This window comes from Gordionus sp. m RMFG-2023, chromosome 1, assembly GCF_954871325.1.
Source record: "Gordionus sp. m RMFG-2023 chromosome 1, tfGorSpeb1-WG-v2, whole genome shotgun sequence".
NCBI classification, from domain to species: domain Eukaryota; kingdom Metazoa; phylum Nematomorpha; class Gordioida; order Chordodea; family Parachordodidae; genus Gordionus; species Gordionus sp. m RMFG-2023.
In genome coordinates, this window is record NC_088775.1 from 26,353,745 (window position 1) to 26,379,686 (window position 25,942).

The 25,942-nt window shown below is 26.4% G+C and overlaps 1 protein-coding gene across 6 annotated transcripts in view; it reads left to right on the forward strand.

Annotated features, from left to right (window-relative positions):
* Positions 1 to 348: 348 nt before the first annotated feature.
* Positions 349 to 25,942, forward strand: part of LOC135931221 (WD repeat-containing protein 18-like) — a 34,008-nt gene continuing 8,414 nt past the window's right edge. The window contains exons 1-11 of one of the 6 annotated variants that reach the window (XR_010572971.1): positions 349 to 445; positions 487 to 729; positions 776 to 883; positions 926 to 1,059; positions 1,100 to 1,256; positions 21,805 to 21,951; positions 22,051 to 22,100; positions 22,723 to 22,847; positions 22,917 to 23,077; positions 23,655 to 23,730; positions 24,693 to 24,923. Coding sequence is in view for 5 of the 6 variants with exons in the window: in XM_065468178.1 (XP_065324250.1) it covers positions 443 to 445; positions 487 to 729; positions 776 to 883; positions 926 to 1,059; positions 1,100 to 1,256; positions 21,805 to 21,951; positions 22,051 to 22,100; positions 22,723 to 22,847; positions 22,917 to 23,077; positions 23,655 to 23,684 (1,158 nt within the window). In the remaining variant the exon portion in view is untranslated. Of the gene's footprint in view, positions 446 to 486; positions 730 to 775; positions 884 to 925; positions 1,060 to 1,099; positions 1,257 to 21,804; positions 21,952 to 22,050; positions 22,101 to 22,722; positions 22,848 to 22,916; positions 23,078 to 23,654; positions 23,731 to 24,692; positions 24,924 to 25,942 lie in introns of those variants that run through there. The other 5 variants (XM_065468178.1, XM_065468180.1, XM_065468181.1 and 2 more) reach the window with 5 other exon arrangements.

A 25,942-nucleotide genomic window follows, 5' to 3' on the forward strand; every position in this document is an offset into this window, starting at 1 on the left:
TGTCAAATCATACTCCATATTAAATGTTTTATAAACATTTTCTCGTTTTTATTATAAATTACAAAAAAAGAATAAAGATATTTGTTGTTTTTTGATCTTATAGTATTTATATAATTTTTATCTTTTTTAACCTCTTAATGGTTAACGGTGCATATATGCACCAGGCTAGATTTTCTATTTAGGATTATTTTTTTTGGCTGATTTTTTTAGAATATCATATTTGAGCATTAATCAATATAATTTGAAAAAATTGAGCATTTTAACCACTAGAAAAATCATCTTGACTATTAATGGGGTAATATATTAAATAATAAGAGTTTTATTACATTTTAATATTTTGGTCGGTATTTAGCAAATTGGGTTGGTATTTAGAATATTTCCATACATTCACTCATATACCATATAAAGTCGCAATTTGAAAGTTATACCAACCCAAAATAAAATGGTAAAATAATTTTTTTTATAATTTTATTTTTTTTAATTTAGGTTATTATTGCAAACGGATTTACTAAAAATGCATTAAGTACGTTCCCAAACGTTACTATCTGGAATTTAGATACAGGGCTGAAAACATTATCGCTTAAAATTCCCGCTTTTGCTCAAGATTTAAAAACTAATAAAATTATAAATTCAAAATTTTTATCATTTGATGCTGTCGGGCATGACTATATCATTTCATCTTGGAGTAACAAAACATTCTTAAACATCTATAATTTGAAAAATAATTATGTATTAAATAATGTTTTGGCGTTTTAATTTGTTTTTCTTTTATTAGAATTTGCATTGTAAATTTAAAACTGATAATATAATTTCAATTGTTAAAGTGTCCTATGACAAATTATATTTAGCCTTAGCTACAAAAAATATTTTTCAAATATGGAAAGTATATATATAAGATTAATTTCAAATGATTATTTATATCTAGTTGAATACAGGCCAAATGTTATGTAATGTGGATTATCATTATCAAGATATAACATGCATAGAATTTACACACGATTCTTCTTATGTAATAACAGGGGGGATGGATAACCTAGTCTATGTTTGGTCTTTATCAAAGTAAATATAACATTATCATGTATATTTTAATATGTTTTAGATTAGCAAAACAAGCTCTACCTATGTCAATTGGGGAAGTTGAACCAATATATATATGGAATCAACATTCTTTACCTATAACTGATATATATGTAAGTAAAACAGGACTTAATTGGAAATCTAGAATCTACACTATATCATTGGACCACACATGCAAGGTTTATCCTGCTGTTTTAATAAAAAGATCTTTTTTTAATACTAATATATTTGTTATATTAGGCTAGATTTTTTTTATGTAGTGTTAAATGGCTCAATTTTTAAAAATGGCTAACCCAATATTTAAAAAAATATTATCGAACTGAGATTTCTTTAATAAATGTCTAAACCTTTCGGGCATCATGAAATCTCTAGGCTTATGTGATTATTTTTGGCTAAAATATTGGGTTAGCCATTTTTTAAAATCAAACTGTTAACATTAATCATTTTCAAAGCAGATTAATTAAAAGGTACATCTAATCTATATATTAGACACAAAATGAGGAGGTTAAATCTATTTATTATCTAAGGTTCAGGGGAACCAGATTTGATCTACTAAATAACTAGATTTCATTTCCTTTATAAACTTGATCTGAATGGACTGCATCAAACCAAATTCTTCAAGCCTTGTCAGGCTCAAAAATTTTTCCAGTCCTATCCTGAGTGATTTTTTTTATTTGCCCCTAAAAGCCCATTCCAAAGTCAAAATTATTTGTTTATCTGGCCCAAATTTATTTAAATATGGAATATTATATTTTGTTTTTTTACTAATTACCTTCAGTTTTATGTTTTGAGTTTTTGATCTTTTAATAAATATATCTTAAAATTTTACTCTTACCTCAATGGGGCACACATTTATATAATCAATTCTTTATATATTTAAAAAAAAATAAAATTCTCTCTATAATATTAATTTTTTCAACTTTTATGTTAAATAATATATTTTATTAATTAATTTAATAAGGGCTGCACCAATCCAATATTTTTTCACTGGTGCGAATAATAAAAATATATTTATAAATTTTTTGAAGTATTTTAGTCAGAATATTCGCATATCCCCACTCTTAAAAATCAAAAAAGGTCTCAAAGTTTTAAAATTCTAAAATATGTCTTATTTTTAAAATTGTAGAAAGGTTTTATACTTTTAAATGACATATAGTAAATAATGTCTTATTTTATAAGTCATAACACTTAAGGATTAATTATAAATATAATTTCTTATTATATTTTTTAAAATTATGATCAGAATTAACATATCTATTTTAGCCTTTCCACGTCAAATCGACCAAAAAAAACGCGATTTTCGGACGACCATCTTTAAAATAAACGAAACTTGGCATGATAGTTATTTATTTTGTATATATTTGTAAATTCTAAATTTTAGAGTGCTAGCTCAACCAAATCCAAAGATATACGCCTTCAAAGTAGAGAATCGCATAATGCTTGATTTCTTAAATCTTGTTTTTCTTAATTTATACTTAAGATAAAATTACAAATAATATATCATTTATAGCCCTTAAAATTGTACATTGGAAAATATTAAAAAAAATAAAAAAATTTAAATGTTTTTGTATTTCCGGTAAAAATAAAAAATTAACATTCCTGGGAAGGGATATTTTTTTGGTGTTGAACTCTCTAAAAATGTTTATTACCTTTATATTAAACTATTTAATGAAAAATCTCGATAGCCATTTTTGTTTTTTTAATTTTATTAAAATTTTTATTTTTATAAATAAAAAAGGATAATATAGATGGCGTTATATTAATTTTAATAAAAATATATTTAATTTTTTAAAAATATGTTTTATATCGGTATTAAAATCAAAAAAAATCGATTAAATATAACCAGTATGATGTCTTGGGGCAATAAATAAGGAAGCGGCCCATACGGATATGGTTATTAGGACGCTATATTTTAAAATAAACATATAAAATTTCATATACAAACAATTATAAAATAAAATACCTCTTGTTTTAATCTTATCCCATTTTGCACTTATTAATAGAATTTCCTGAAGCGATAATTTATAGGTACGTCCTGTCACTGTTATAGGATCTACTATCGTTATTATTTGATTCATGGGCAACCATATCTTTCCCTCAATTTGAGATAAAAGAAGGATGGTGATGGTCCATGGGGATGTAAAAAGGAAATATATATCTCTTCAGTATTTTCATTCTTTTTCAGTACTGTGGCTAACCACCAAAAATCGTCATAAACACATGTTACAAATCCTTTAATAGCAGCAAAACACAAATTATCGGCAAAAGACAAATCGGCATTTGAGATATTATTAATTTGAAAGTCCTTTGCATATTAATATATTTTTGATTTAAGTTTACTTAAACTCAAAGGAAAAACAGCATGTATTTCCCGAGTTCATGGGACGAGCTAAATTGAATCTTTCTCGTAGTTTAATCTCTTCTAAATTGTATTGTTCGTTGGTTATATACGTAAAATTTACTGATGGCATATTTTGTTTTGCAAACTGATATAAATCAACTGGTGTTAAAATGTGTCCAGAACTGGTGCGCTGAAGGCTTGAACGTGCTGCTAATCTTTTTAATGTTCCGCCAAGGCCGTTACATGGACCTTCATCAGCTGCTACACCAAAATCTGATTCACGATAACACAGATTTATGAAATTTTTTCTGTTTTTATATTGAGCAGCCGATCCGTCAGAGCAGTAATAGATTTTACATGGCTTTTTGTTAAAATGATTGGTCAAAAATTTTATCATTTCAGTCTGGTATAAATGTACTGCAATAACATCATTTGAAGTGACTCTGATATTACCACATAATTAAGGTTTTCTATATTGTTATTATTATTATAATATGCTATCATAGGATGGATAGTGGCCTGATTATTCAAGTGAAATCCTTGAACAGCGTCTTGGATTACGAAGGCATAATTTTCAGAGAAATCACAAATTATCATAAATTCATTTTGTTGTAAAAAATGTTTAAGTTTTGAAATATATGATGACTGATTGGTAGCGATAAAGGAATGACGTAACATAGGTTTTTTTTCTAAAAAAAAAATTAAAAATTCTTGAGAAGATTTTATTATTGTTTCCAGATTACTTCTATCAACAAACACCCACTGTTTAAAGTATATATGATCTATGTCATTTTGGGCAAATACAACATCTAATTGTTTTTTAATTGAGAATGTGCCTGGACAATAGTTACAATCTCCTAAATAACAAATAGGGAGTGCTGGATTGCATATTGTTGAGCTAAAATATTTTTATAGTTATGTAATAGATATTCTGGAATAGCTAATAGTTTTGCCAAATTAGCATCTACAAACATAAGCTTAAAATTTTGATGAATTACACAAACACACACACTGTGTGTTCCACTGGCTCCAGCCAGAATACAATTTTTTGGCCGTAAATCTGCAAATTTAGAAAATCCAACTTTAATTATCGGGTACCTCTCTTTAAATCGTTCATATAATTCTTTTAATTGTTTAAAATTAATCTTTTTTGAGACTGCTCTCTTTTCCCCATAATTATGGATTTATAGTCTTTTTTTCTTGGGCATCGCGCGACTGACTTCATCAGAAGAGTAAAATTTTTCTATAATATTCACGGTGATCAATTGTTCGCCCAGGTTTTATATTGGGAGATGACATAAATCCTTTTATCTATTAGTTTTTTTGATTTTCTTACCAAGTAATTCGTGGCTTTGAACTCCATCTCAATTTTTTTTAGAGGTCCAAGAAGGGGGCAATATAGTAAGAAGTTGATATTTTTTTTCCTTAGAAATAATTGGATAATGATGTTTTAAATTTCAAAGAAGTTCGTCATTTTTATTATTTTGTATATCAAACTCAGGAAGGCTGCTTCTTAATATGTTTTGACTTAATGCTTTTGTTATTTTTTTAAGTTTTTCTTTCGGATATTTCTTTTCTCCTATTCTTTTTTATTGGAGATTGGCCTATTTCTTCTAGCGATACATTTATTATATCCAAAGTTGAACTTTATGGGGCTAGTTCGGGCTCTTCATTTTCAGATATATCCTCAATGGATTCCATATTTATCAAATATAAGCGACATGAGTGACATAATGATTGGCCTATTGTTAATAAACCTTTGGATTTTTTAATCATCTTTGGTGTAACCTAATTTTATATATAATAAAAATAATCACGATATCCAATAATAAAAAAGATATTATATTAGTAAAAAATCCAGAATCTAAAATTAAAAAGGTTTTAATCCATAATATAAATAAACTTACCTTTTGTAGATTTTTTGAAATAGACTTATGGCCTTCTCTAATGAATGGATTACTACAGAGTGATTTCTTTCATATAATTTTTTAAATTTAAAAAATTTAATCCTTATGTTCTTTTCAATCATGATTGATAATTAAATTTCCTATTTATCGATATAAAAATTTAATAGAAAGAAAGGAATGAAAAATAAAATAAGATGATAAAATCTTTAATTTCAATAATAACGATAGTAGATCCAGAAGTGTGAAATATATACAAATTACGGCCTCAAGAATTTCTATTTAAGCGCAAAATGGATTGCGATAAATAGATATATTTTTATAATAGCTTGAATATAATTTTAAAGTATATTTATATGGGCCGCTTCCTCATTTATTGCCCCAGGACATCATACTGGTTATACTTAATCGATTTCTTTTGATTTTAATACCGATATAAAATATATTATTATTAAATATAATATATTATTAATAAATTTAGTATAACGCCATCTATATTATCCTTTTTTATTTACAAAAATAATAAAAATTTTAATAAAATTAAAAAAACAAAAGTGGCTATCGAGATTTTTCATTAAATAGTTTAATATAAAGGTAATAAACATTTTTAGAGAGTATCAACACCAAAAAAAAATCCCTTCCCAGGAATGTTAATTTTTTATTTTTACCGGAAATACAAAAAAATTTTTAAACTTTTTTCCAATATTTTCCAATGTAAAATTTTAAGGGCTATAAAGTGATATATTATTTGTAAGTATTTTTTAAGAAAAACAAGATATAAGAAATCACGCATTACGCGATTCTCTACTTTGAAGGCGTATATCTTTGGATCTGGTTGAGCTGGGGCTCTAAAATTTGGATTTTATTAACATTTACAACATAAATAACTAACATGCCAAGTTTCATTCATTTTTGAGATGGTCGGCCGAATCACTGGTCGCAGTAAGTACAATTTTATTTTCTGTATAACAAACTATATATCTTTATTTGAATAAAAAGTAAAAGCAAATTAAATATTAATATCAATTGATAAAATGATATAATAATGAAATATAAAATAATTATAATTAGGGGTGTACCGATACCACTTTTTGGAGACCGATCCGATCCGATATTCCTGATATTAAATTGATATCGGCCGATTACCGATCCGATATCATATCTAATTTTGTATTCTGTAAAGATACCAATGGTTTTAATTTGTAATATACTTTTTATTAGTATTACATCTAACCATAACTTATGTCTATTATAATGTTTTCAGTTTTAGTTTATATTCATTTCTATTGCAATTCTAAAAGTATATAAAATATTTTTATTGTTAAATCACTTTTATATAATAAGTAATAACATTAATCTATATACATAATAAGTAATAAACAAATATTGTCACAATTGAGATGAGCTGTAATATCAAGGAAGCTGGAACCTAAAAAAATAAAATAAAAATATATACTAAAATTATAGTTTGAATCCTTTATTAAGTACTTATACCAAAAATTAATTAAAAATTATATAATTAATATAAAGTAAAAACATAACCAAAAAAATAAAAGTAAAAATTATAATCTATGTTAAACAAAAAATAATAATTTTTCGCATCATAATTTCTCCATTATATATCCTTTTTCTTTAATCAACATTTACATAGTCTCCCTAGAGAAAAATAAAAAGTTCTACATTCCACTTGTTAAAACTGTTAAAGTATGAAAAAATCTACAAATATCACGCGTTTTTTTCTCATTTACATAGACGGAAATCTAAATAATAACTTAATAATTTTAATAAAACATTATTTTTGCTTACGATTTTAATAATGCATTTTTTTTGTAACGCAAAAATGCAACACCCTTCCACTTAAGTTAGACCCACCAATCAGCGAATGACCAACTTCTTTCGATTTCGACTTTACAGATCTTGTATCTTCACCAAATCTATTCGTCTTAATCGTTAATATCTTCTAATTTCTAACGACGGCGGTCTATTTTCTAATATTCTTCACTTCTAAGGACTGTTTTTATTCGATTACAATCTGAAATTCTTAAATCCTTCTGTTTCTTGTCAACTCCTTGTAAACGATTATCTCTTGATCTCTAGGCAATTGACGAACTCGATTCACTTCTGTTATCATGATTCCCGATACATTCTTCTAGTCTCTTTAATTATATTTCGTTTTAACCTTGGTAAATTATCTTAGTCTTTGCTTATTTCTAACGGTTTCTGGTAATTAATGATTAGCATATTATCTGGTAAACGATGACGACTTTTATTAACGATTGTAGCTTGACAGCATTGACCAGTTGTTCTTGTTAGTTGCCTATTTCTAACGTTCTTTTGTATTAACCTATTGGCTCGTCATGCTTGACGATAATTTGTCTGATATTAACGATTGTTTCCCAGAATTCTGGTCTCTATGATCATCAACTTTCGTATCTTAGACTAAAGTTTCCGTCAACAATTGGCGATATTAGTAAGCTATTAACGATTGCAGCATGAATGTCTCGACATTTGTTCTATCTAGTTTCTTGTTTCAAATGTTCTCTTGTAATTGATTAACGCTTTTTCTCGGAAAATTATTGGCGATAATTTGTCTGCGATTACTATTGTTTCCACGAATTCTTGTCTCTAAGGTCGTCGACTTTCGTATCTTAGACTAGAGTTTCAGTAAACACCTGGCTATATTTGTCAGCGATTAACGATTGTAGCGTGAACGTCTTGAACATCTGTTCTATCTAGTCTCTTGTTTCTAACGTTCTCTTTTAATTGTTTAGCTTTCATCTAATTCTTGTAACTGTATCGATCTTTTAGATTTCCGAGTCTTCCACGACAGTTTGCACTTGCCAGGATATCGACTTTGTCTTAAGATATCTTTATTCTCATTGATCTTTGTCTTAAGGTTTCGGGTAATCGCATCTAAAACATCTACCTAAAATAATCTATTTACTTTACTTCTGAAATATTTTGTCACTTTTTATAAATTCATTCTCAAATCCAATATAGCCATAATATATATCATATGTCCACTTTGTCTTAATGTTTAAGGTTATCTCCTCTAATCTAATTTTTCCTTACATAATCTATTAAATAGCTTAATTTCGATATACTTCTCCTTTTTTTTTCTCTAAATTAAATCTTAAAATTATAATACATAGTCAAAATACGCTATATTAATTTTACTATTATGTCAAATTCTATCACCCCTCTACTCTCAATGAAGTTCAAATCCATATCTTCCTTGAGCCCTTTGTAGGTAATCGTCCTTTAGCTATCAATCCACATTCTTTGTCAAACATGTCTATCTACCGTTGAATCTATATCTAAAATTCTCTTGAATATCTAGAATCTAAAAAAATCATGGTTCTAAATTTTTTAAAAAAATCTTGTAATCTTGTGGTACACGCCCGTTCTTTAAAGAGAACTAAAATATTTGTTTTTCTGATGTTCACGTCAATTGTTCAAAAACAACTGTTATAAATATCTTTTTTTATTCTTTTTCACCAACTGACTTATCTTCTCGCAAGTCTCGTTGTTTCTCAACACACCAAAATTATGATTCTCATAACTCTCGCAGACTTGTTAAAAAAAACAAATCAATTATGTCTAACATCAATTTTATTCTATCTGAAAATATGATTCTCATAATTATGTCTATCATCAATTTCATTCTATCTGAAAATATGATTCTCATAATTATGTATATCATCAATTTCATTTCATCAGAAATCATGATTCTCATAATTGTGTCTATCATCAATTTGTTCCTTTATAAATTATGATTCTCACAATTATGTCTATCATCAATTTTATTCTATCTGAAAATATGATTCTCATAATTATGTCTCATCAATTTCATTCTATCTGAAAATAAGATTTGTAATGTATTTTAATAGTAAACGAGTTTTTCTTATTCTTTTATTTTGTAATGTAAAAAATCAAAAATCAGCCTTTATTAATCAAATTAATCTCAAAATATATAATAATAATAAAAATAAACATTTTGCAAAAAATAACAAAAAACAACAATTTAATACACATCCCCAGTCGATCTGGTTTCGATCGTATCCTTTTGGGATATCGATCTTGACTTGTTTTTTCCTCCCTCTCCTTTGAATTCATTTCATCTTTATTTTTTATTACATCCTCTTTGTTTACCATATCTTCCTTTTTCTCTTCTACTTCAGTACTCTCTTCTAATTCCTTTAATTAATACATTTTCTGTTCTTTTCCTTAATTGGTCCGTATGACGTATAATCGTATTACCCGCTATACTTACTTCATAACGTTGTGATCAGAGTATGCCTTTAATAATGGCTTCTTCCCATTTTTTTTCTTTATTATTGTAAAGGCGCAACCAAACCTTTTCATTTATCTGAAATTTTTGATTGTGGTATTCAAACTTCTCCTTTTTGTTTCCCCGTTCGAAAATTTGATCTAACATTCCTCTAGGTTTAAATTTTAGTAGTATTTCAGCGGGACTTTGTTCAGTTTCTGTTCCTGGTGTATTTCTGTAATTGTAGAGAAAAATAGCTAGGCTGGTTTCTAAATCCCTCTCGTTTCTTTTATTCATACTCTGTTTAAAAGTTCAACTAAACGTTCGGCCATGCCGTTTGTCTGAGGATGGTAAGGACTTCCGTGCACTAATTGAATTCCGTTTTTTTCACAAAAATCATTGAAATCTTTGCTGCTGAATTGGGGTCCGTTATCAGAAACGATTATTTTGGGAAATCCGAATCTTGCAAAAATATTTCTTAATATTTTTATCGTGCTTTCGGTTGTAGTGCTAGTCATGGGAACTATTTCTGGCCAGCGACTGCTAGCATCTATCACTACCAACCAATAATGATTTTGAAATGGTCCATCATAATCAATATGTACTCGGTGCCATGCTTTGGTGGTTTTGGCCAATTTTGAATTGCTGTCTTTTGAGGCATATCGTGTTGTTCCTGGCATTCTCTATTTCGACCCAGGTTTCTATATCTTGGTTTATATTAGGCCACCACGCGTATTGTGCTCTCATCTTCATTTTTACCATTCCGATATGTCCTTGATGTATCATGTCCAACACATTGTTTCGGTATTGTTGCGGTATTATCATTTTCGTTCTCCATAATAAACAACCTCTCCTTTGGCTATACTCCTTTAAACATGCATCATAGCTTATTGGCCATCCATCTATTGTATATCTGCATACTTTAGAAAGTATATCATCTCGCATTGTTTCTCTTTCAATTTCGCTTGCATTTAAAGGTGTTTCTCCCACCTGTATTTAATCTAGCGCTTCTTCTTTTGATATTGGAGTTCCCTTTAGGGGTCTAGATAGCATGTCAGCATTTGCTATTTGTCTACTACTTTTGACTTCTATTTCATATTGATAACCGGCTAATAATAAAGCCCACCTTTGTATTCGGGCAGTTGATGTTGTGGGTATATCTTTTCTTGGATGAAATAAAACCATTAATGGCTTGTGATCTGTTTGTAATGTGAATTTTTTTCCATATATAAATTCTTTGAATTTTGTAACCCCGAATATGATGGCAAGTGCTTCTCTTTCAATTTGACTATAATTTTTTTCAGCTGCATTTAGTGTTCTTGAGGCGAATGCAATTGGTCTCTCCTTACCCCCTTCTATATGTGATATTACTGCCCCAATTCCTATAGATGATGCATCTGTTGCTAATATAATGGGTAATTTTGGATCATAATGTTGTAATATTGGAGTACTACTTATTTCTTTCTTTATTTTTTTATACGCATCTTTGCATTCATTAGTCCATTTCCAAACAACTGCTTTTTCTAATAATTTGTATAATGGTTTGGCTTTGGCTGCAAAATTCAAAATAAATTTTGAATAGTATGTTGCTGACCCTAGAAATGACTGTAATTGTTTCAAATTTGTTGGTTCTGGCGTATTTTTTACTGCCTCAGTATTTTTTTCGGTAGTTTTTGAAATATTGTGTCCTAAGTATTCGACATTTTGTTTGAAAAATTTACATTTTTCTATTTTTAGCTTGATTCCATTTTCATCTAGACATTTTAGTACCTTTTTTAAATTTGTTTCGTGTTTCTCTCTATTTTTCCCGGTTATTATAATATCATCTAAATAACAAGCTACTCCTTCAAAACCTTTTAATAAATTCTCGATGGCTCGTTGAAATATTGCTGGAAAAGACGATATACCAAAAGGTAGTCTTGTATATTTAAATAATCCTCTATGCGTATTGATTACAAGATATTTTTGAGACTCTTCCTCCACTTTAATTTAAAAATAGGCATCTGAAAGATCTAATATTGAAAATTCCTCTCCTTTTCCCAAATTGACTAATAAATCTTGGATTCTTGATTGGATATGAATCAATATTAATATTTTGATTTGTAGTTTTTTTTAAAATCCCCGCAAATTCTTAATGTTTTATCTTTTTTTGAACAATTACTATGGGTGATGCATAAAGCGAATGATTAATTTTCTTTAGTACTCCTATTTTTTGCAATCTATCTAAATCTTCTTCAACTTTATCTTTTAATGCGTATGGTACTGGACGTGATTTACAGAAAATTGGTTTCTCGTTTTTCATATATATTTGTGCCTTATAATCTTTCAAGCAGCCTAATTCTTTGGTAAATAATTGAGGAAATTCATTTTGTATATTAATATTGTATGGTCCTTTCAGGTAATTCAGTCATTTTGGGAAATTTAATTATCCAATTTCTTCCAATTAGATTTTTGGTATATCCTTTTGTAATTATGAGAGGTAGTTCTAATGTTCGCCCTTTATATTGTACTTTTATTACAGTCTGACCTAATAGTGGTATATTGGTTCCTGTATAGCTTTTAAGTTTTAGCATGCAATTTGTTAATTCAGGACGATTAAGTTTATTTTTCCAATCTATTTCGTTAATTATACTGACTCCAGCTCCAGTATCCAATTCCATTCTTATATCGCTGTTGTTTATTTTGACATCCACCCAAAATTCTGGATTATATTCGTTTGTTTTATTATTAATAAAATTCACTATTTCTTTTCTACAGACTCGAGCAATGTGCCCAATTTTGTTGCATTTATAACAAGTGGCATTCTTGTTCCCTTCTGTGGTTTCCGCCGCAGGATTGGATTTGGTTTTTTGTAGCTCGCAATATAATTATTATATGATTTTAATTGTTTACCATTATCTTTAGTATTATATGATTTTGTTTGTTTATCATTATCATTATTAACTTTTTTAATTTTATTTATATTATCATTATGTTCCTCTTCTAAATGATCGATTTTAGTTTCATCATTTTGTATTTTTTATTGCTGTTTCTACTGCAGTAGCTATCTGAATAGCTTTATTTATGTCTATATCATCTTCGGATAGTAATCTTTGTAAAATTTTTGGACTTTTTATTCCGAATATAAATTTATCTCTTAATGCAGTATTTAAATATTCCCCAAAATCACAAGTCGTTGCTAATTTTCTTAGATTTTGTATCTAGTCTATTAGTTTTTCATCATTTTGTTGATTATATTGATAAAAATTATATCTCTCTACTGTTGTATTAGGTTTAGGATAAAAATGCTTTATTAAATATTATGTATTTCTAATACCTCTTTGTTTCCCGGACTATCAGGTGCACATAAATTTACCAGTATTTTGTACGTATCACACCCTATTGTTGTTAATAACAGAGATTTTTCTTGTGATAATGTTAAACTTGGTTGTGTGTTTTTAAATTCTTGAAATAAGTTGTACCAATCTTTGTAACACAGGTTTGAATCTCTTAGACTTTTTATAGACTGCGCCATTTATGTAATGTATTTTAATAGTAAACGAGTTTTTCTTATTCTTTTATTTTGTAATGTAAAAAATCAAAAATCAGCCTTTATTATTCAAATTAATCTCAAAATTTATAATAATAATAAAAATAAACATTTTACAAAAAACAACAATTTAATACACATCAAGATTCTCATAATTATTTCTATCATCAATTTCATTCTATCTGAAAATATGATTCTCATAATTATGTCTCATCAATTTCATTCTATCTGTAAATATGATTCTCATAATTGTGTATATCATCAATTTCATTCCATATAATTTATGATTCTCACAATTATGTCTATCATTAATTTTAAAACACAAAATTATGATTCTCTAATTCTAGCACAACTTGTTTAAAAAAAACGTACTTTTTATTTCACAATTACATATCAGTATATTACACTAAAATTTTTCTTTTAAAAACATCTTGAATTCTCTTACTTTTTTTTTTATCAAAAAAAAAATCTTTTTATTTTTCCGATTTTTCCGAAGTATTTCATATCCATATCATTATTAAAAAAAATTATTTCTTCATTCTGCACGATATTTTCTTATATCTAAAACCGATTAAAACAATTTTAAAAAATCTTATTATTTCTTTTTTAGTATTTTCCTATCTTTTTACTATTATTAGAATAACTTTGCCTAATTGCCTTAAAATCTTATTTGATTCAAAAAAATAAAAATCCGATCTCTAATTGAGCTTTATTGCGGCATAAATTTTCTAATGACGAAAGCCGTTTCTCTTTATGAAGATTTTTGGTTAATCTACAACCTAATATTATACTACATTCACATATCTAATCCTTGAGGCTGTTTTATCTCTCGCAGACCTTAAAATAAAAGTTAAACATAAATCTTCAATAAGAATTTAATTATCAACTATATTCTAACAATAAATTTATATTCAAATCTTATTCGCTGTATCTTTAAATTATTATATCTTAGCAAACTATTTTTTGCAATTTATGTTTCTTTTTCTTTGTCATAGTTATTTCTAGTGATCAATTTATAATAATTCTAAAATCTAAAATATCCCAGTAACTTCTAAATATAAAATTCCTAATTATCACCTTTAAATAACTAAACACAAACTTCTTTATAGTGTTGTTAAACGACTAAGCCGAGTCGACTAAATGAGCCGTATTGGTCGGCTCGCTTAGTCGGTTCGTGTATTTGACTCGTTGGGTGCTCAATTTTTTTGATTTTTTATAAAATCTGGTAAATTGCTAAATTTTGGGAAACTGATTAATGTGAGCAAAACTATAGTAAGAATATGTTGTTTTTAAAGTTTTTCGAATTTTTTTGGCATAAATGGGCTAAAATAAGTATTGCTAACATGTTTAAATAAAATTTTAGTGAAGATGTACCCTAGATAAGTGACAATTGTCATAATCGTTGTTTTTAAAGTTTTTCGAATTTTTTTGACGTAAATGGGCGAAAATAAGCATTGCTAACATGTTTAAATAAAATTTTAGTGAAGATGTACCCTATATAATAATCTTTGTTTTTAAAGATTTTCGAATTTTTTTGACGTAAATCATGTTTAAATAAAATTTTAGTGAAGATGTACCCTAGATACCGGGTTTCCCATTCAAAATAAGAAAATCATAATATTTTTTAATTTTTTGTCAATTTTTCTTAAACTTTTATTTATTTTAGTTATTCCTTTTTAATTTATTTCTAAATTTTTGCTATTTCTTTTCGTTTTTTTTACTGTATCTTTTCTCAATTTATTTCTAACCTTTTGCGATTTTCTTTACTTTTATTTTTCTTACTATATCTTCTCTCAATTTATTTTTCTTCAATTTATAAATTTAGGTCCATTTTTTAACAATTTACGTTTTTTTCATCATACATACAGATATAATATACTTTTTATGATTTATACAATTTCTTGTAGGGACTGTGATGATTGTACAACTGAATATAAATAACTCGAATTAAAATCCATGGAAATATACTTAAAAAAAATTAATTTTATTTAGTCTGTCTTCCCTGTTGTTTTAAATAATAAAAATTTTCTAATGTAAAAATAAGAATTTAAAAATGATTATTTTTTATTAATTTAAATATCGTTTGGTATTACAGTTAAGGTAAACCAAACGATTAATATATAATTTAGCAATTCTAATTATATTCTGCCAAAAACTTTAAATATAATTTTAAAAAATGAGAAGAAAAAATAGATAAATGCTCAAAAAAATAAAGATTAAAAATGACCAGATTGAAAAGGTTAAAAATGTATGCAAAAGATTAAAATGTATAAATCATAAAAAGAATATTATATCTGTATGTATGACGAAAATAAACGTAAATTGTTAAAAAAAATGGACCTAAATTTATAAATTGAGAGAAGATATAGTAAGAAAAATAAAAGTAAAGAAAATCGCAAAAGGTTAGAAATAAATAAGAAAAAAAACGTAAAGAAATCGCAAAAATTTAGAAATAAATTAAAAAAGTAACTAAAATAATAAAAGTTTAAGAAAAATTGACAAAAAATTTAAAAAAATATTATGATTTTCTTATTTGAATGGGAAACCCTGTATCTAGGGTACATCTTCACTAAAATTTTATTTAAACATGTTAGCAATGCTTATTTTAGCCCATTTACGTCAAAAAAATTCGAAAAACTTTAAAAACAACGATTATGACAATTGCACTTATTTAGGGTACATCTTCACTAAAATTTTATTTAAACATGTTAGCAATGCTTATTTTAGCCCATTTACGTCAAAAAAATTCGAAACACTTAAAAAACAACGATTATGACAATTGTCACTTATCTAGGGTACATCTTCACTAAAATTTTATTTAAACATATTAGCAATACTTATTTTAGCCCATATATGCCAAAAAAATACGAAAAACTAAAACAACATATTCTTATTATAATTTTGTTCACATTAATCATTTTCCCAAAATTTAGTAATTTACCAGATATTATAAAAAAACAAAAAAATTGAGCAGACCCAACTAGTCGAATACACGAGCCGACTAAGCGAGCTGACTACATGCGCCAACTAAGTGAGTATGCTCATTCGGCTCCTTGATCGGCTTGAGTCGGAGCCGTTTCTTACGACTACTACTCGAGTCGCAAGTCGTAAGAACTCGACTTTTTAACCACACTACTTCTTTATATCTTATCTAATATGAATGCTACCTTTATAATTCTTTGTTTTTAATTTTAGATTTTATATTCCTACATAAACATAGTCTTATCAAAATAATTTTTTTTTCAACCTACATCTTTAAAAATAAATCTAAATCTCTTTTTTATCCAATTTTTATTTCAAAATATAAATTTTCTTCTTTTTAGAATACTTCTCTAAATATTTTTCCTACTTTTATTTACATATTTTTCTTACGTTCTTCTGGAATTTTTTTTTGTATTAGAATACAGTTTGACACGTCTCCTTGTCCCACCGTATATATTGATTTGCATTAAACTGAAAAGTTGTAATTGCCCTGTCGCCTCCTCTCTCCAACATCATTGTCACAATTGGGATGAGCTGTAATATCAAGGAAGTTGGAACCTAAAAAAATAAAATAAAAATATATACTAAAATTATAGTTTGAATTCTTTATTAAATACTTATACCAAAAATTAATTAAAAATTATATAATTAATATAAAGTGAAAACATAACCAAAAATAAATAAAAATTATAATCTAAGTTAAACAAAAAATAATAATTTTTCGCATCATAATTTCTCCATTATATATCCTTTTTCTTTAATCAACATTTACATAGTCTCCCAAGCGAAGAATAAAAAGTTTTACATCCCACTTGTTAAAACTGTTAAAGTATGAAAAAATCTACAAATATCACGCATTTTTTTCGGATCTAAATAATAACTTAATAATTTTAATAAAACATTATTTTTGTTTACGATTTGAATAATGCATTTTTTTGTAACGCAAAAATGCAACACAAATATATTATGAAATTTGAAATAAATATTTAAAATAATATTTAACATTAATATATCGAAGATTTCTTTTTTGAAATGCCAAAATTTCCAATTTATCAGAGGTCAGCCTGCGGCGATGTAAATTGTCGATATCACCAGCTTCACTAAAAACAGATTCTGAAGAGATTATTGTACACCTTTATAAATAGAATGCGCAAAAAAATAACAATATGGCAGAATGTTTATTAATTAATTATTATTATTTAAATAAATATACATAAAAATGGATTTCGATTTTATTTATAAAAATAAATTTTTAGATATAACTTTTTTTAAAAAATTTATAAAATTTTATTTTTGTTAAAGACGCCATTTTATATCGGATCGGATCGGCAAATTTTATAATATTGGCTGATAACCGATATTTTAAAATGGGTAAAATATCGGCCCGATCTAATCCGATAAAAAATATCGGTACATCCCTAATTATAATATTGGTTATTTTTTAAGAGCTCAGGCGCGTAGCCAGTGGGGGGGGGGAAAATCACCCATCCCATAGCAAGAATTTTTGAAAAATTATAAAAGAACTTTATGAATTGTGAATTTCAAGCATTCTATTTCAAAAATTATATGTTCTATTCTAAATATTAGCAAAAAGTTAAAATTAATTTAAATGATTTCTTATATATTAATATTTTATCTCAAAAAATTTAAAATGTATTTTCCTACATTTTTTAAACTATAAACACTGATGGATATAAGAAAATATTATCAACCAAAAAAACTGTTATTTATCCCTACTAATAATTATGATTAGAAAATTTCTAGAGTATATATTCAAATATCCGATTAGACAGGATTTGTTAAATATAATTACTTGTGCTATATGAAAAAGGAAACTGCAAAAAGCCTGCAAACATCAAGCAGTTACAGCATTTTTTGGATATGAAAAGCCTATTTTGTATGCCCGTGGAAATATCAGAATCACCTGAAACACATATTTAATCTGAAGCTGGTACATTATTAGATTTAATGTGACTGACTATTTTTTCATTGGAATGTATTAATAAAATATTTATTATACCACAATTTATGCAATATTTTTCAAAGAAATAGAATTTGTCTGAAATTAGTATTACAACTTCGAAAACCAAAATAATATCGACCAAGAATTTCTCAGATTTATGTGATTTTTGAAAGTGAAATTATATAATTTTGAGATTCATAAGCCTCGACTTTCATCGACAAAGAAATCGTTCCAATATTAATTTAGACTCAATTATGGATCATTATAAAATAACCGTTTTTATTCCACTTTTTAATTTTGACTCATATCAATGAATGTGATTTATCAAATGGCTCTATATAATTTATAAATACTATATCCCATAACTCCCTCTGATCTGTCAAATCTTGATTGAAAAATTAAATATTTAGCTAAATTTTATTTAGAGGATATAAATGTATCTGAAGGCCAATTAATTTCAGAATTTAAATGTTATGAAAGATTCATTTTTGTAGATAATCCTCCAAGAAATACAGTAAAAGCATTGCATACACTAAAATATATTTTATAAGTTTTCCAAATATAATAAATTTACTGTATATTTTGGCAGTGATACCAATTAGTAAAAGCATAAATGAAAGGACCTTTTCTTCATTACAGAGAATAAAAACTATATAAAAAGTATAAATCTTATAATTGATTGAATATAGCTTTACTCATCGAAATTTAGTCCGTAACACAAAAAATAAATAAAAATTTGGCGCAATGGCAAAATTAAATTATTATTTATGAACGATATTTTGACTAACCTTTTAAATCATTATAAAAAATCTTATATTTTATTGTGATTTACATACCGGTTTATATAGTTTTAATATTTTTTAATCGTAATATATTCGCTCTTAATATTTTGTATTTTCCAATATTTTATTATTTATGTTCAAAAATATCATATTTTTAAATATGATTAGTAAGACTGATTCTGATGGAACACTAGGAAATGCCAAATGCTAACTATTTGTCAAAATTCGAAACTTTTGAGCATTAACCAACCAATAATCAAGAGAATTGATCTGAGATAAAATATCGATACCTTAGTTCCCTTCTTTGCACAGGTGGAAAAAATCTCTCGAGTGAATAGGTGGGGTACCCTAAGACCTTAATTTAGAAACTGTATATTAAAATCAAATTAATTTGTAGTCTTCATATTTTATAAATATATTAGATAAACTATAGGTTAATGATTTTAACTATTATAATAGTTTGATTTTATTCTATCATTATATGACAGATTTTGTAAGGGAGTCAAAAAAGTGACAAATTATTTTAAAATTTCATAATGTGATATAAAAAAATATATAAATAAAATTGAAGATGTAGAAATGTTTATCTAAGGTTCAAATATTAATATAATATAACTTTTAATTAATAAAAATGATATATAAAAAAGTGTTTATTTATGCTTAATATATCAATGCTAAAACATGGGAAAAAGTTACATGGATCAACAGGTGGGATCTATATGACCCTAAACTAAAACATCCTTATAACTTTTAACTGCTGAAAAATCAAAGTTAATTTTGCATAAATATACAAGAATATTGAGCCACTAAAAGATTTAAGCAGAAATATTGAAAGAATTTTAAGTAATAACGTTTTTAAAATGACTGGGGTCTGCATAATCCCATCTGTGCAATGAAGGGTTAATTAATGAAATTTAAATTAGTCTGATTATAATTTATTATAAGTTCTTTTTTAATAAAAACAATGGTATAAACAATAGATAAATACACAAAATTTTGGGTTATTTTATTTTATACTAATTTTTAAAAAACATTAAACATTCTTATTTTATAAGTGGCCCCTTTCTTCACACTTTTTGTCTAGTCTTCTACAAATAAATAAAATGTAATATTTTTTTAATTGCAAAGAAAATATTTGTGCCTTGTTTCTTGTAAAATATATCAATTTTATTTCACAAAATTGATCATATTAATTTATAATTAAGCCTGGCCTGAATTTTTTAAACAAATATTAGACCCTACCCAGCTTTAACCAAATTTAAAAAAATACTCTTGTAGATCTCTACCAACTATATTTTTTTAAATTTTTTTTTAGATTGTGGAGTTGTCTGAGCCAGTTCCGTTAAATTTTACTAATCAACTTATACTGATAAATACTAGTTATCTGCTTATAGCCCTGCATTATAAAATATAATATATAAAAGATAATAAAATTAATTTAAATTTGGACACAGTTTTTTTTATGTTTATCAATCAATAAAGATAATTCCCTTTTTTTTTGCTTTGAGAAGAAGCTTTATGTAAAATATTCTATTTAAAAAATTATTAATACTGGAGGGGAAAAAATATTCACCAAAAATTTTGAGCAAAAAATCTTAGATAATTTTTTTAAAGAAGATGATTTTTTTTGCATAATAAAAGATTTGTATGGGTTTTTTAATATTGTTTTTAAACCCTGTCGGAATTTTTAAATTCCGATCAATTTATGCCTGACCCGGATTTTAAAAATGTTATTTTTAAATAATTTTGGCATTAGAGATCTGCAAAATCGATTTCTTTTTGTTTCAAGCCCGCTTACGGCTGGATGGCAGGAATTTTTTAGATCTAGGCCTGGCATGGCACATGACACGAATTTTTGTAAAATAATATGTAGTAAAAATCTCAAACTGAAAAAATTAATTTTATTCTCTATTTTTGTAATTTCCATGCATAAAAAATCATTCAAGATGAAATCACAAATTTTTTTTCAAACTGTTCTATTTTAACGTTGATTGATTTAAAAAAAAAATAAGAAAATATTAATTGAATATGAAAAATATAAGTTCGTCGATTTTCTCTTATCAAGTGATTAATTAGAACAATATCTCAGTCAAACTATTCAGAATTTTAAATCGGGCGATGAATAGCTGTCGGCTATTCCACTCAAAAATCTAATTGTTCTTTATCATAAGATTTCAAGACACCGTCCTTTACATTACAGATGTTCCAAAGACCGCCTCCAAGGGCATACAAACATATGAATTACTTATTCTTAAAAGGGCTATGTCTAAAAATTATTATCAACATTTCCTAATAAACATATATGTTGTAAAATATCTATAAATTATTAATATTAAATAATTCAATTTTTAGGCTATTTAGACCTAATAATTTATAGATATTTTACAACATATATGTTTATTAGGTAATGTTGATAATATTTTTAGGATTCAAATTATTAATATTATAAATAATTCAATTTTTAGACTATTTTAACAAAAAATATATAAAAAATCCCCGTTTTTTAAGATATTAAAAATTACAAAATTAATAAAATAGGAGAAATAATTCCCTATAAATATATCCACGAAATAAAAATCCTCAAATAAAATATTTAAAAATTTTGAGAAAATCAATTCTGGGGAATTATTTTTTAAGAATTATTATTGTGGATCTTTTTTTCCGGGGAATAATTTTCAATTTTAAATCGATCATAATTTTTTGCTCCAAATATTGTGCATTTCTATTTTTTTCTTGAATATTCAAAAAGAAATTTGGTCCGAGTATTGATACAATCAATAATTATATATTCTTTTTCCGGTTTATATTACCCATATTTTTTAAATTTTTAATAGAATCATATAATAAATTCTATGATCGTAATTTTCTATAAAAGGAAAAGGCAATTTATTTTTTGTCACTTTAATAGTTTCGCTAATTTGTGAAGAATTTTAAAATTATAAATAAAAATAAATAGGTTTATGATTTGGCTTTAAAGGGAACCTTTTTATGTTCCGTAGATTTCCCCAGCCCTCTCACCAAACTCGCTTCCGGGTCTTCAGAAACACAATTATTCTTCGGTTCACTCGTGGGAGACATATATAGAGTTGATTTCACTTGCGTGGTAAAAAAAATACGTTATTTATAATTATCGGAAATTTGCAGATAACAGGCCGGGTCTAGGTTTTTATACGAATTTTTATTTATTTTACGTGATTTATAGACTTCTAAAGAAGACTTTGCGAAAGATGGTTTGGTATATAAAGGACACAAGTAAATCACGTCTACATTTTTTAAATTATATTTACGAATTAGGCTTTGTAAAATAAACTTTGCGAACTATTTTTCGTATTTAATCATACATAATAGGTTAAAGACTATGCCAATACAAAGCATTTGAGAAATTGAGCTGTAATGTTACATTTCCTTTCTGTTCTTCCTTTTGTCTGTTTGAATATCACAATTGTAAATTGAATTTTAAAATAAATCAGGAAGTGAGAAATATTTCATATCATATTTTGTAATAAAAATAGATAAATACATTAAATTATCAAAGTTTTTGCTTGAATATTTTGATTTAATGCATAACATTTAAATTAGAGAATAAAATAAATATTTTGAGATATATTTCCTAATTACGGGCTCGTTAAAGTATCAATATTTATCGAATTAAAATGTAAACTAGTATGCAGTCGATATAATTTAAATGTCCAAATTTTTGAAAACGATCTTTTCCACCACTCAATTTTTGGCTTACTATCTTTTAACACTTGTGAAACATTGAGTATTGCCTTAGCCCCCAAAAATGATATTTAAAATGTTTGAAATGCTGCACTTTAAGTTTAAAATAGATTTTTCCGACATTTAGAATCTCATATAATTTTTCTTTAAATAGTTCCAAGATTATAGGATTAGAAACGCTATCTCATAAATTTCAATTGATATCAGCCTGCGAAGCGGGACTCATCAAAACGTGGAACTTTTTATCCTTTCAGTGCTTGAAAACATTAGATACCAAAAGTAATGTTAAATTTATTTTAAAAAGAAATATGTATGCCAATAATTGTTTATTCGCTTGAAATGTGGCAGTATTTAATGGATTCATTTCGGAAATGACAACCATGCATTTCATTTGGGAGGGAGTTACCTGGCTGAATCGAGTCTTAGCCGCAAATCAGGTCGGGGTTGAAAGCGAAACAATTCCCTCCTTCTTGCGCAGACTTTATGAGCCGTACAAGTCTACCCATCAGGTGAGCATAACGGGTCTGGTCTGCTTAATTTTAATTGTAAAATTTTATAATTGAATTGATATTAAGATACTTTTATAATTATTGCTGTTATATGCAGTGGCGTAGCTAGGAATTTTCCTTAGAGGGGGTCCATACATATAAAAACCTGCGGGGGGGGCGCCTTTGGCCTGTTTATCTTACAAATCATAACCATATCTTCGATAATATATAATAAATATATTTTTTAAATGCATCATTATGTTATTATAAATTAGTAGATTATTCTCAATGACTTTATAATAGTACTTACCAGAATAATTTATATTGTAATATAATATCCTCCCACAAACATCAAAACCAGAAAAATATAAATATTGATGGTATTTATTTAATATAAAGTCACTTTTAAATCTTTTAAACATATAATCTAAAAATAAATTTTTGCTCTGGGAGGGGTCCAAACCCGAAAACCACCCCCGTATCTACGCCACTGGTTATATGATTCATTCATTTAAATGTATATCAAATCAATAACGCCACGTTGATTTCCCATGTGAATAATTTATATTAAATTTTTTCTTATAAAATTCTTCTATAGAAAACCAAGAAGGGTTGTAACATCATTTGACTTGTATTCAGCGACAACACTTCAAAAAGTATTTTAATCAGTTTCGGTAAGTATTATATGTTATCAGATGCTGATGACGATTAATTCTGGTCTATACATTATTAATATAATCAAACTTAAAAATAACAATTGTATATTTATTATAAATTATGTACTCAGAATCAGAATGTATTAAAATTATTATAAAATATTAAATATTTTAATAGCTCATCCCAGCATGCATTTTTCACTTTGCGTTTAAAACGATGATGTAATGTAAATCAGGCGCGTACACAGGAATTTGGTCTGGGGGGGGGGGGGATAATAAATTTTTTAAAGAAATATTATTGTTATTTAAAAATATCAAGCATAAATTTATTAGGACTAATAACTATTAAATTATATGAATTATAAAAAAATTATATATATAAACCGGCACATAAAAAACTATAAAATAAATGTGAATTAAAAAATATAAAGTGAATATAACCACCATATCAGTGGCGTATCCAGAATTTTCTTATAGGGGGGGGGGGGGTTTGGGGGCTTCGTCTCCAAACCCCTTTTACATGGCCTTCGGCCAGCTTTACCCCCTCCTTCGGCCGGGTCTTATGTTTTAGCTATTCTATTAAATTTTTTATAATTTGATAATAATTATATTTCTATTTTTAACTATTATTTACTAATTCGTGCTTATGGATATTACAAGCCTATTTTTTATTATTTCAAGTTAGGCATAATATATTTAATAAAGTTTTTTTAAATATAAAGTTGAAATAAAGTGTTATGTCATTTTTTTTATAAAATTTGCTTTAAAAACTAGCCTCAGCTTATATTCTCATACAATATAAGTAGAACATAACTTTTTTATTGAAAATACTAATAGTAGTGTGTATAAAATATTGACTAGAAAATAATTAAATTAACAAGTTTTTTTTAACTTCTTTTCAAATACAATATTATACAAAATATTTTCTATAATTATAATGTGATTTTTAATTTTCGTGGGAATGTTGCCAATTCATCAAGAATTTCGTTGTCGTTGGAATCAAATCTCTATGGATATTTAACAGAGCTAACCCATTTAGCCGAGATTCAGTACTTCGTAAATATGTTTTCAACCTTCTCAAGTTGGAAAAAGTTCTTTCATTCGTACATATTGTAATAGGCAAACATACAAGAATATAAACAACTTCAAGATATTAGGAAATTGAGCCAAGGTTTCTTTACACCGATTGAGCGCATCAATAGCATGCTCAGGTAAAATAGTTAAACGTAGTAAATATTTATACCACAATTCGAATTCACTGATTAAATTTATTTCAGTATCAATCTCATAGGAATAAAATTTTGCTAAATATTTAATTTTACCAATAGTGGCATTAGAAAACGAAGAAGGATCTTTGGGTAATAAAACTTGAAGATTGCAAAAGACTTGTTTTTTATCTAAAAACCATACTTTTATTTGCGATAAAAAAGTATCTAAGAATGGGATGAAAATGGATATTTTATAATATTCTTCAGTTGAACCAATATTTATTTTCATCTCAATAATGGCCTAACATTCATTCTTATTGTATCTACCTGTTCATGTATATTTTCCGCCAAATCAATAACCTGAACCAAATCTAAATTTGGTTTTTGTAAATTTCTACAAAGTAGTGAGCTAAAAATAATTTATTGATGCAACTAGCAGCAATGATAAACTCTGATTGATCAATTGAATTCAATAATGATATCGCTTCTGACGACACATTACTTTTTTTCATGCTTAGCCTTATTTAACTTTTGTATTTTTTCTATTTCTTCTGTTCTACTAAATGGAAGTAAAAATGAAAAATATTTAAAAAATTATAGATATATATTAATAATTAAAATATTATTAAAAATACTTATTAATTCTAACTCACTACTAATTTTGAATTTAATAAAATAAATATATATAATAATAAAATAAATTATCGTTTGATTTCAATCTCTTTGACTAAATATTTTTCCATTTTATTAATATTTTTGAATAATATGTTGGAAAATTGATATTCAAATATTTGTAAAATTTTGATTGGGGGGTGGGGGGGGGGGGTAAAATTTTTATTAGCTTAAAATGATATTTATAAAAATTTGCGACGGGAGGGATTTCCCCCTTCCCCCCCATTGGTTACGCGCCTACACCATATGAATCACTTAAATGACCCAAAATAGAAATTTGAATTTTTTGAGCTTTTAAAATTTATAAATAAAGTATAAAAAATTTAAATGTTGGAAATATTAATACACAA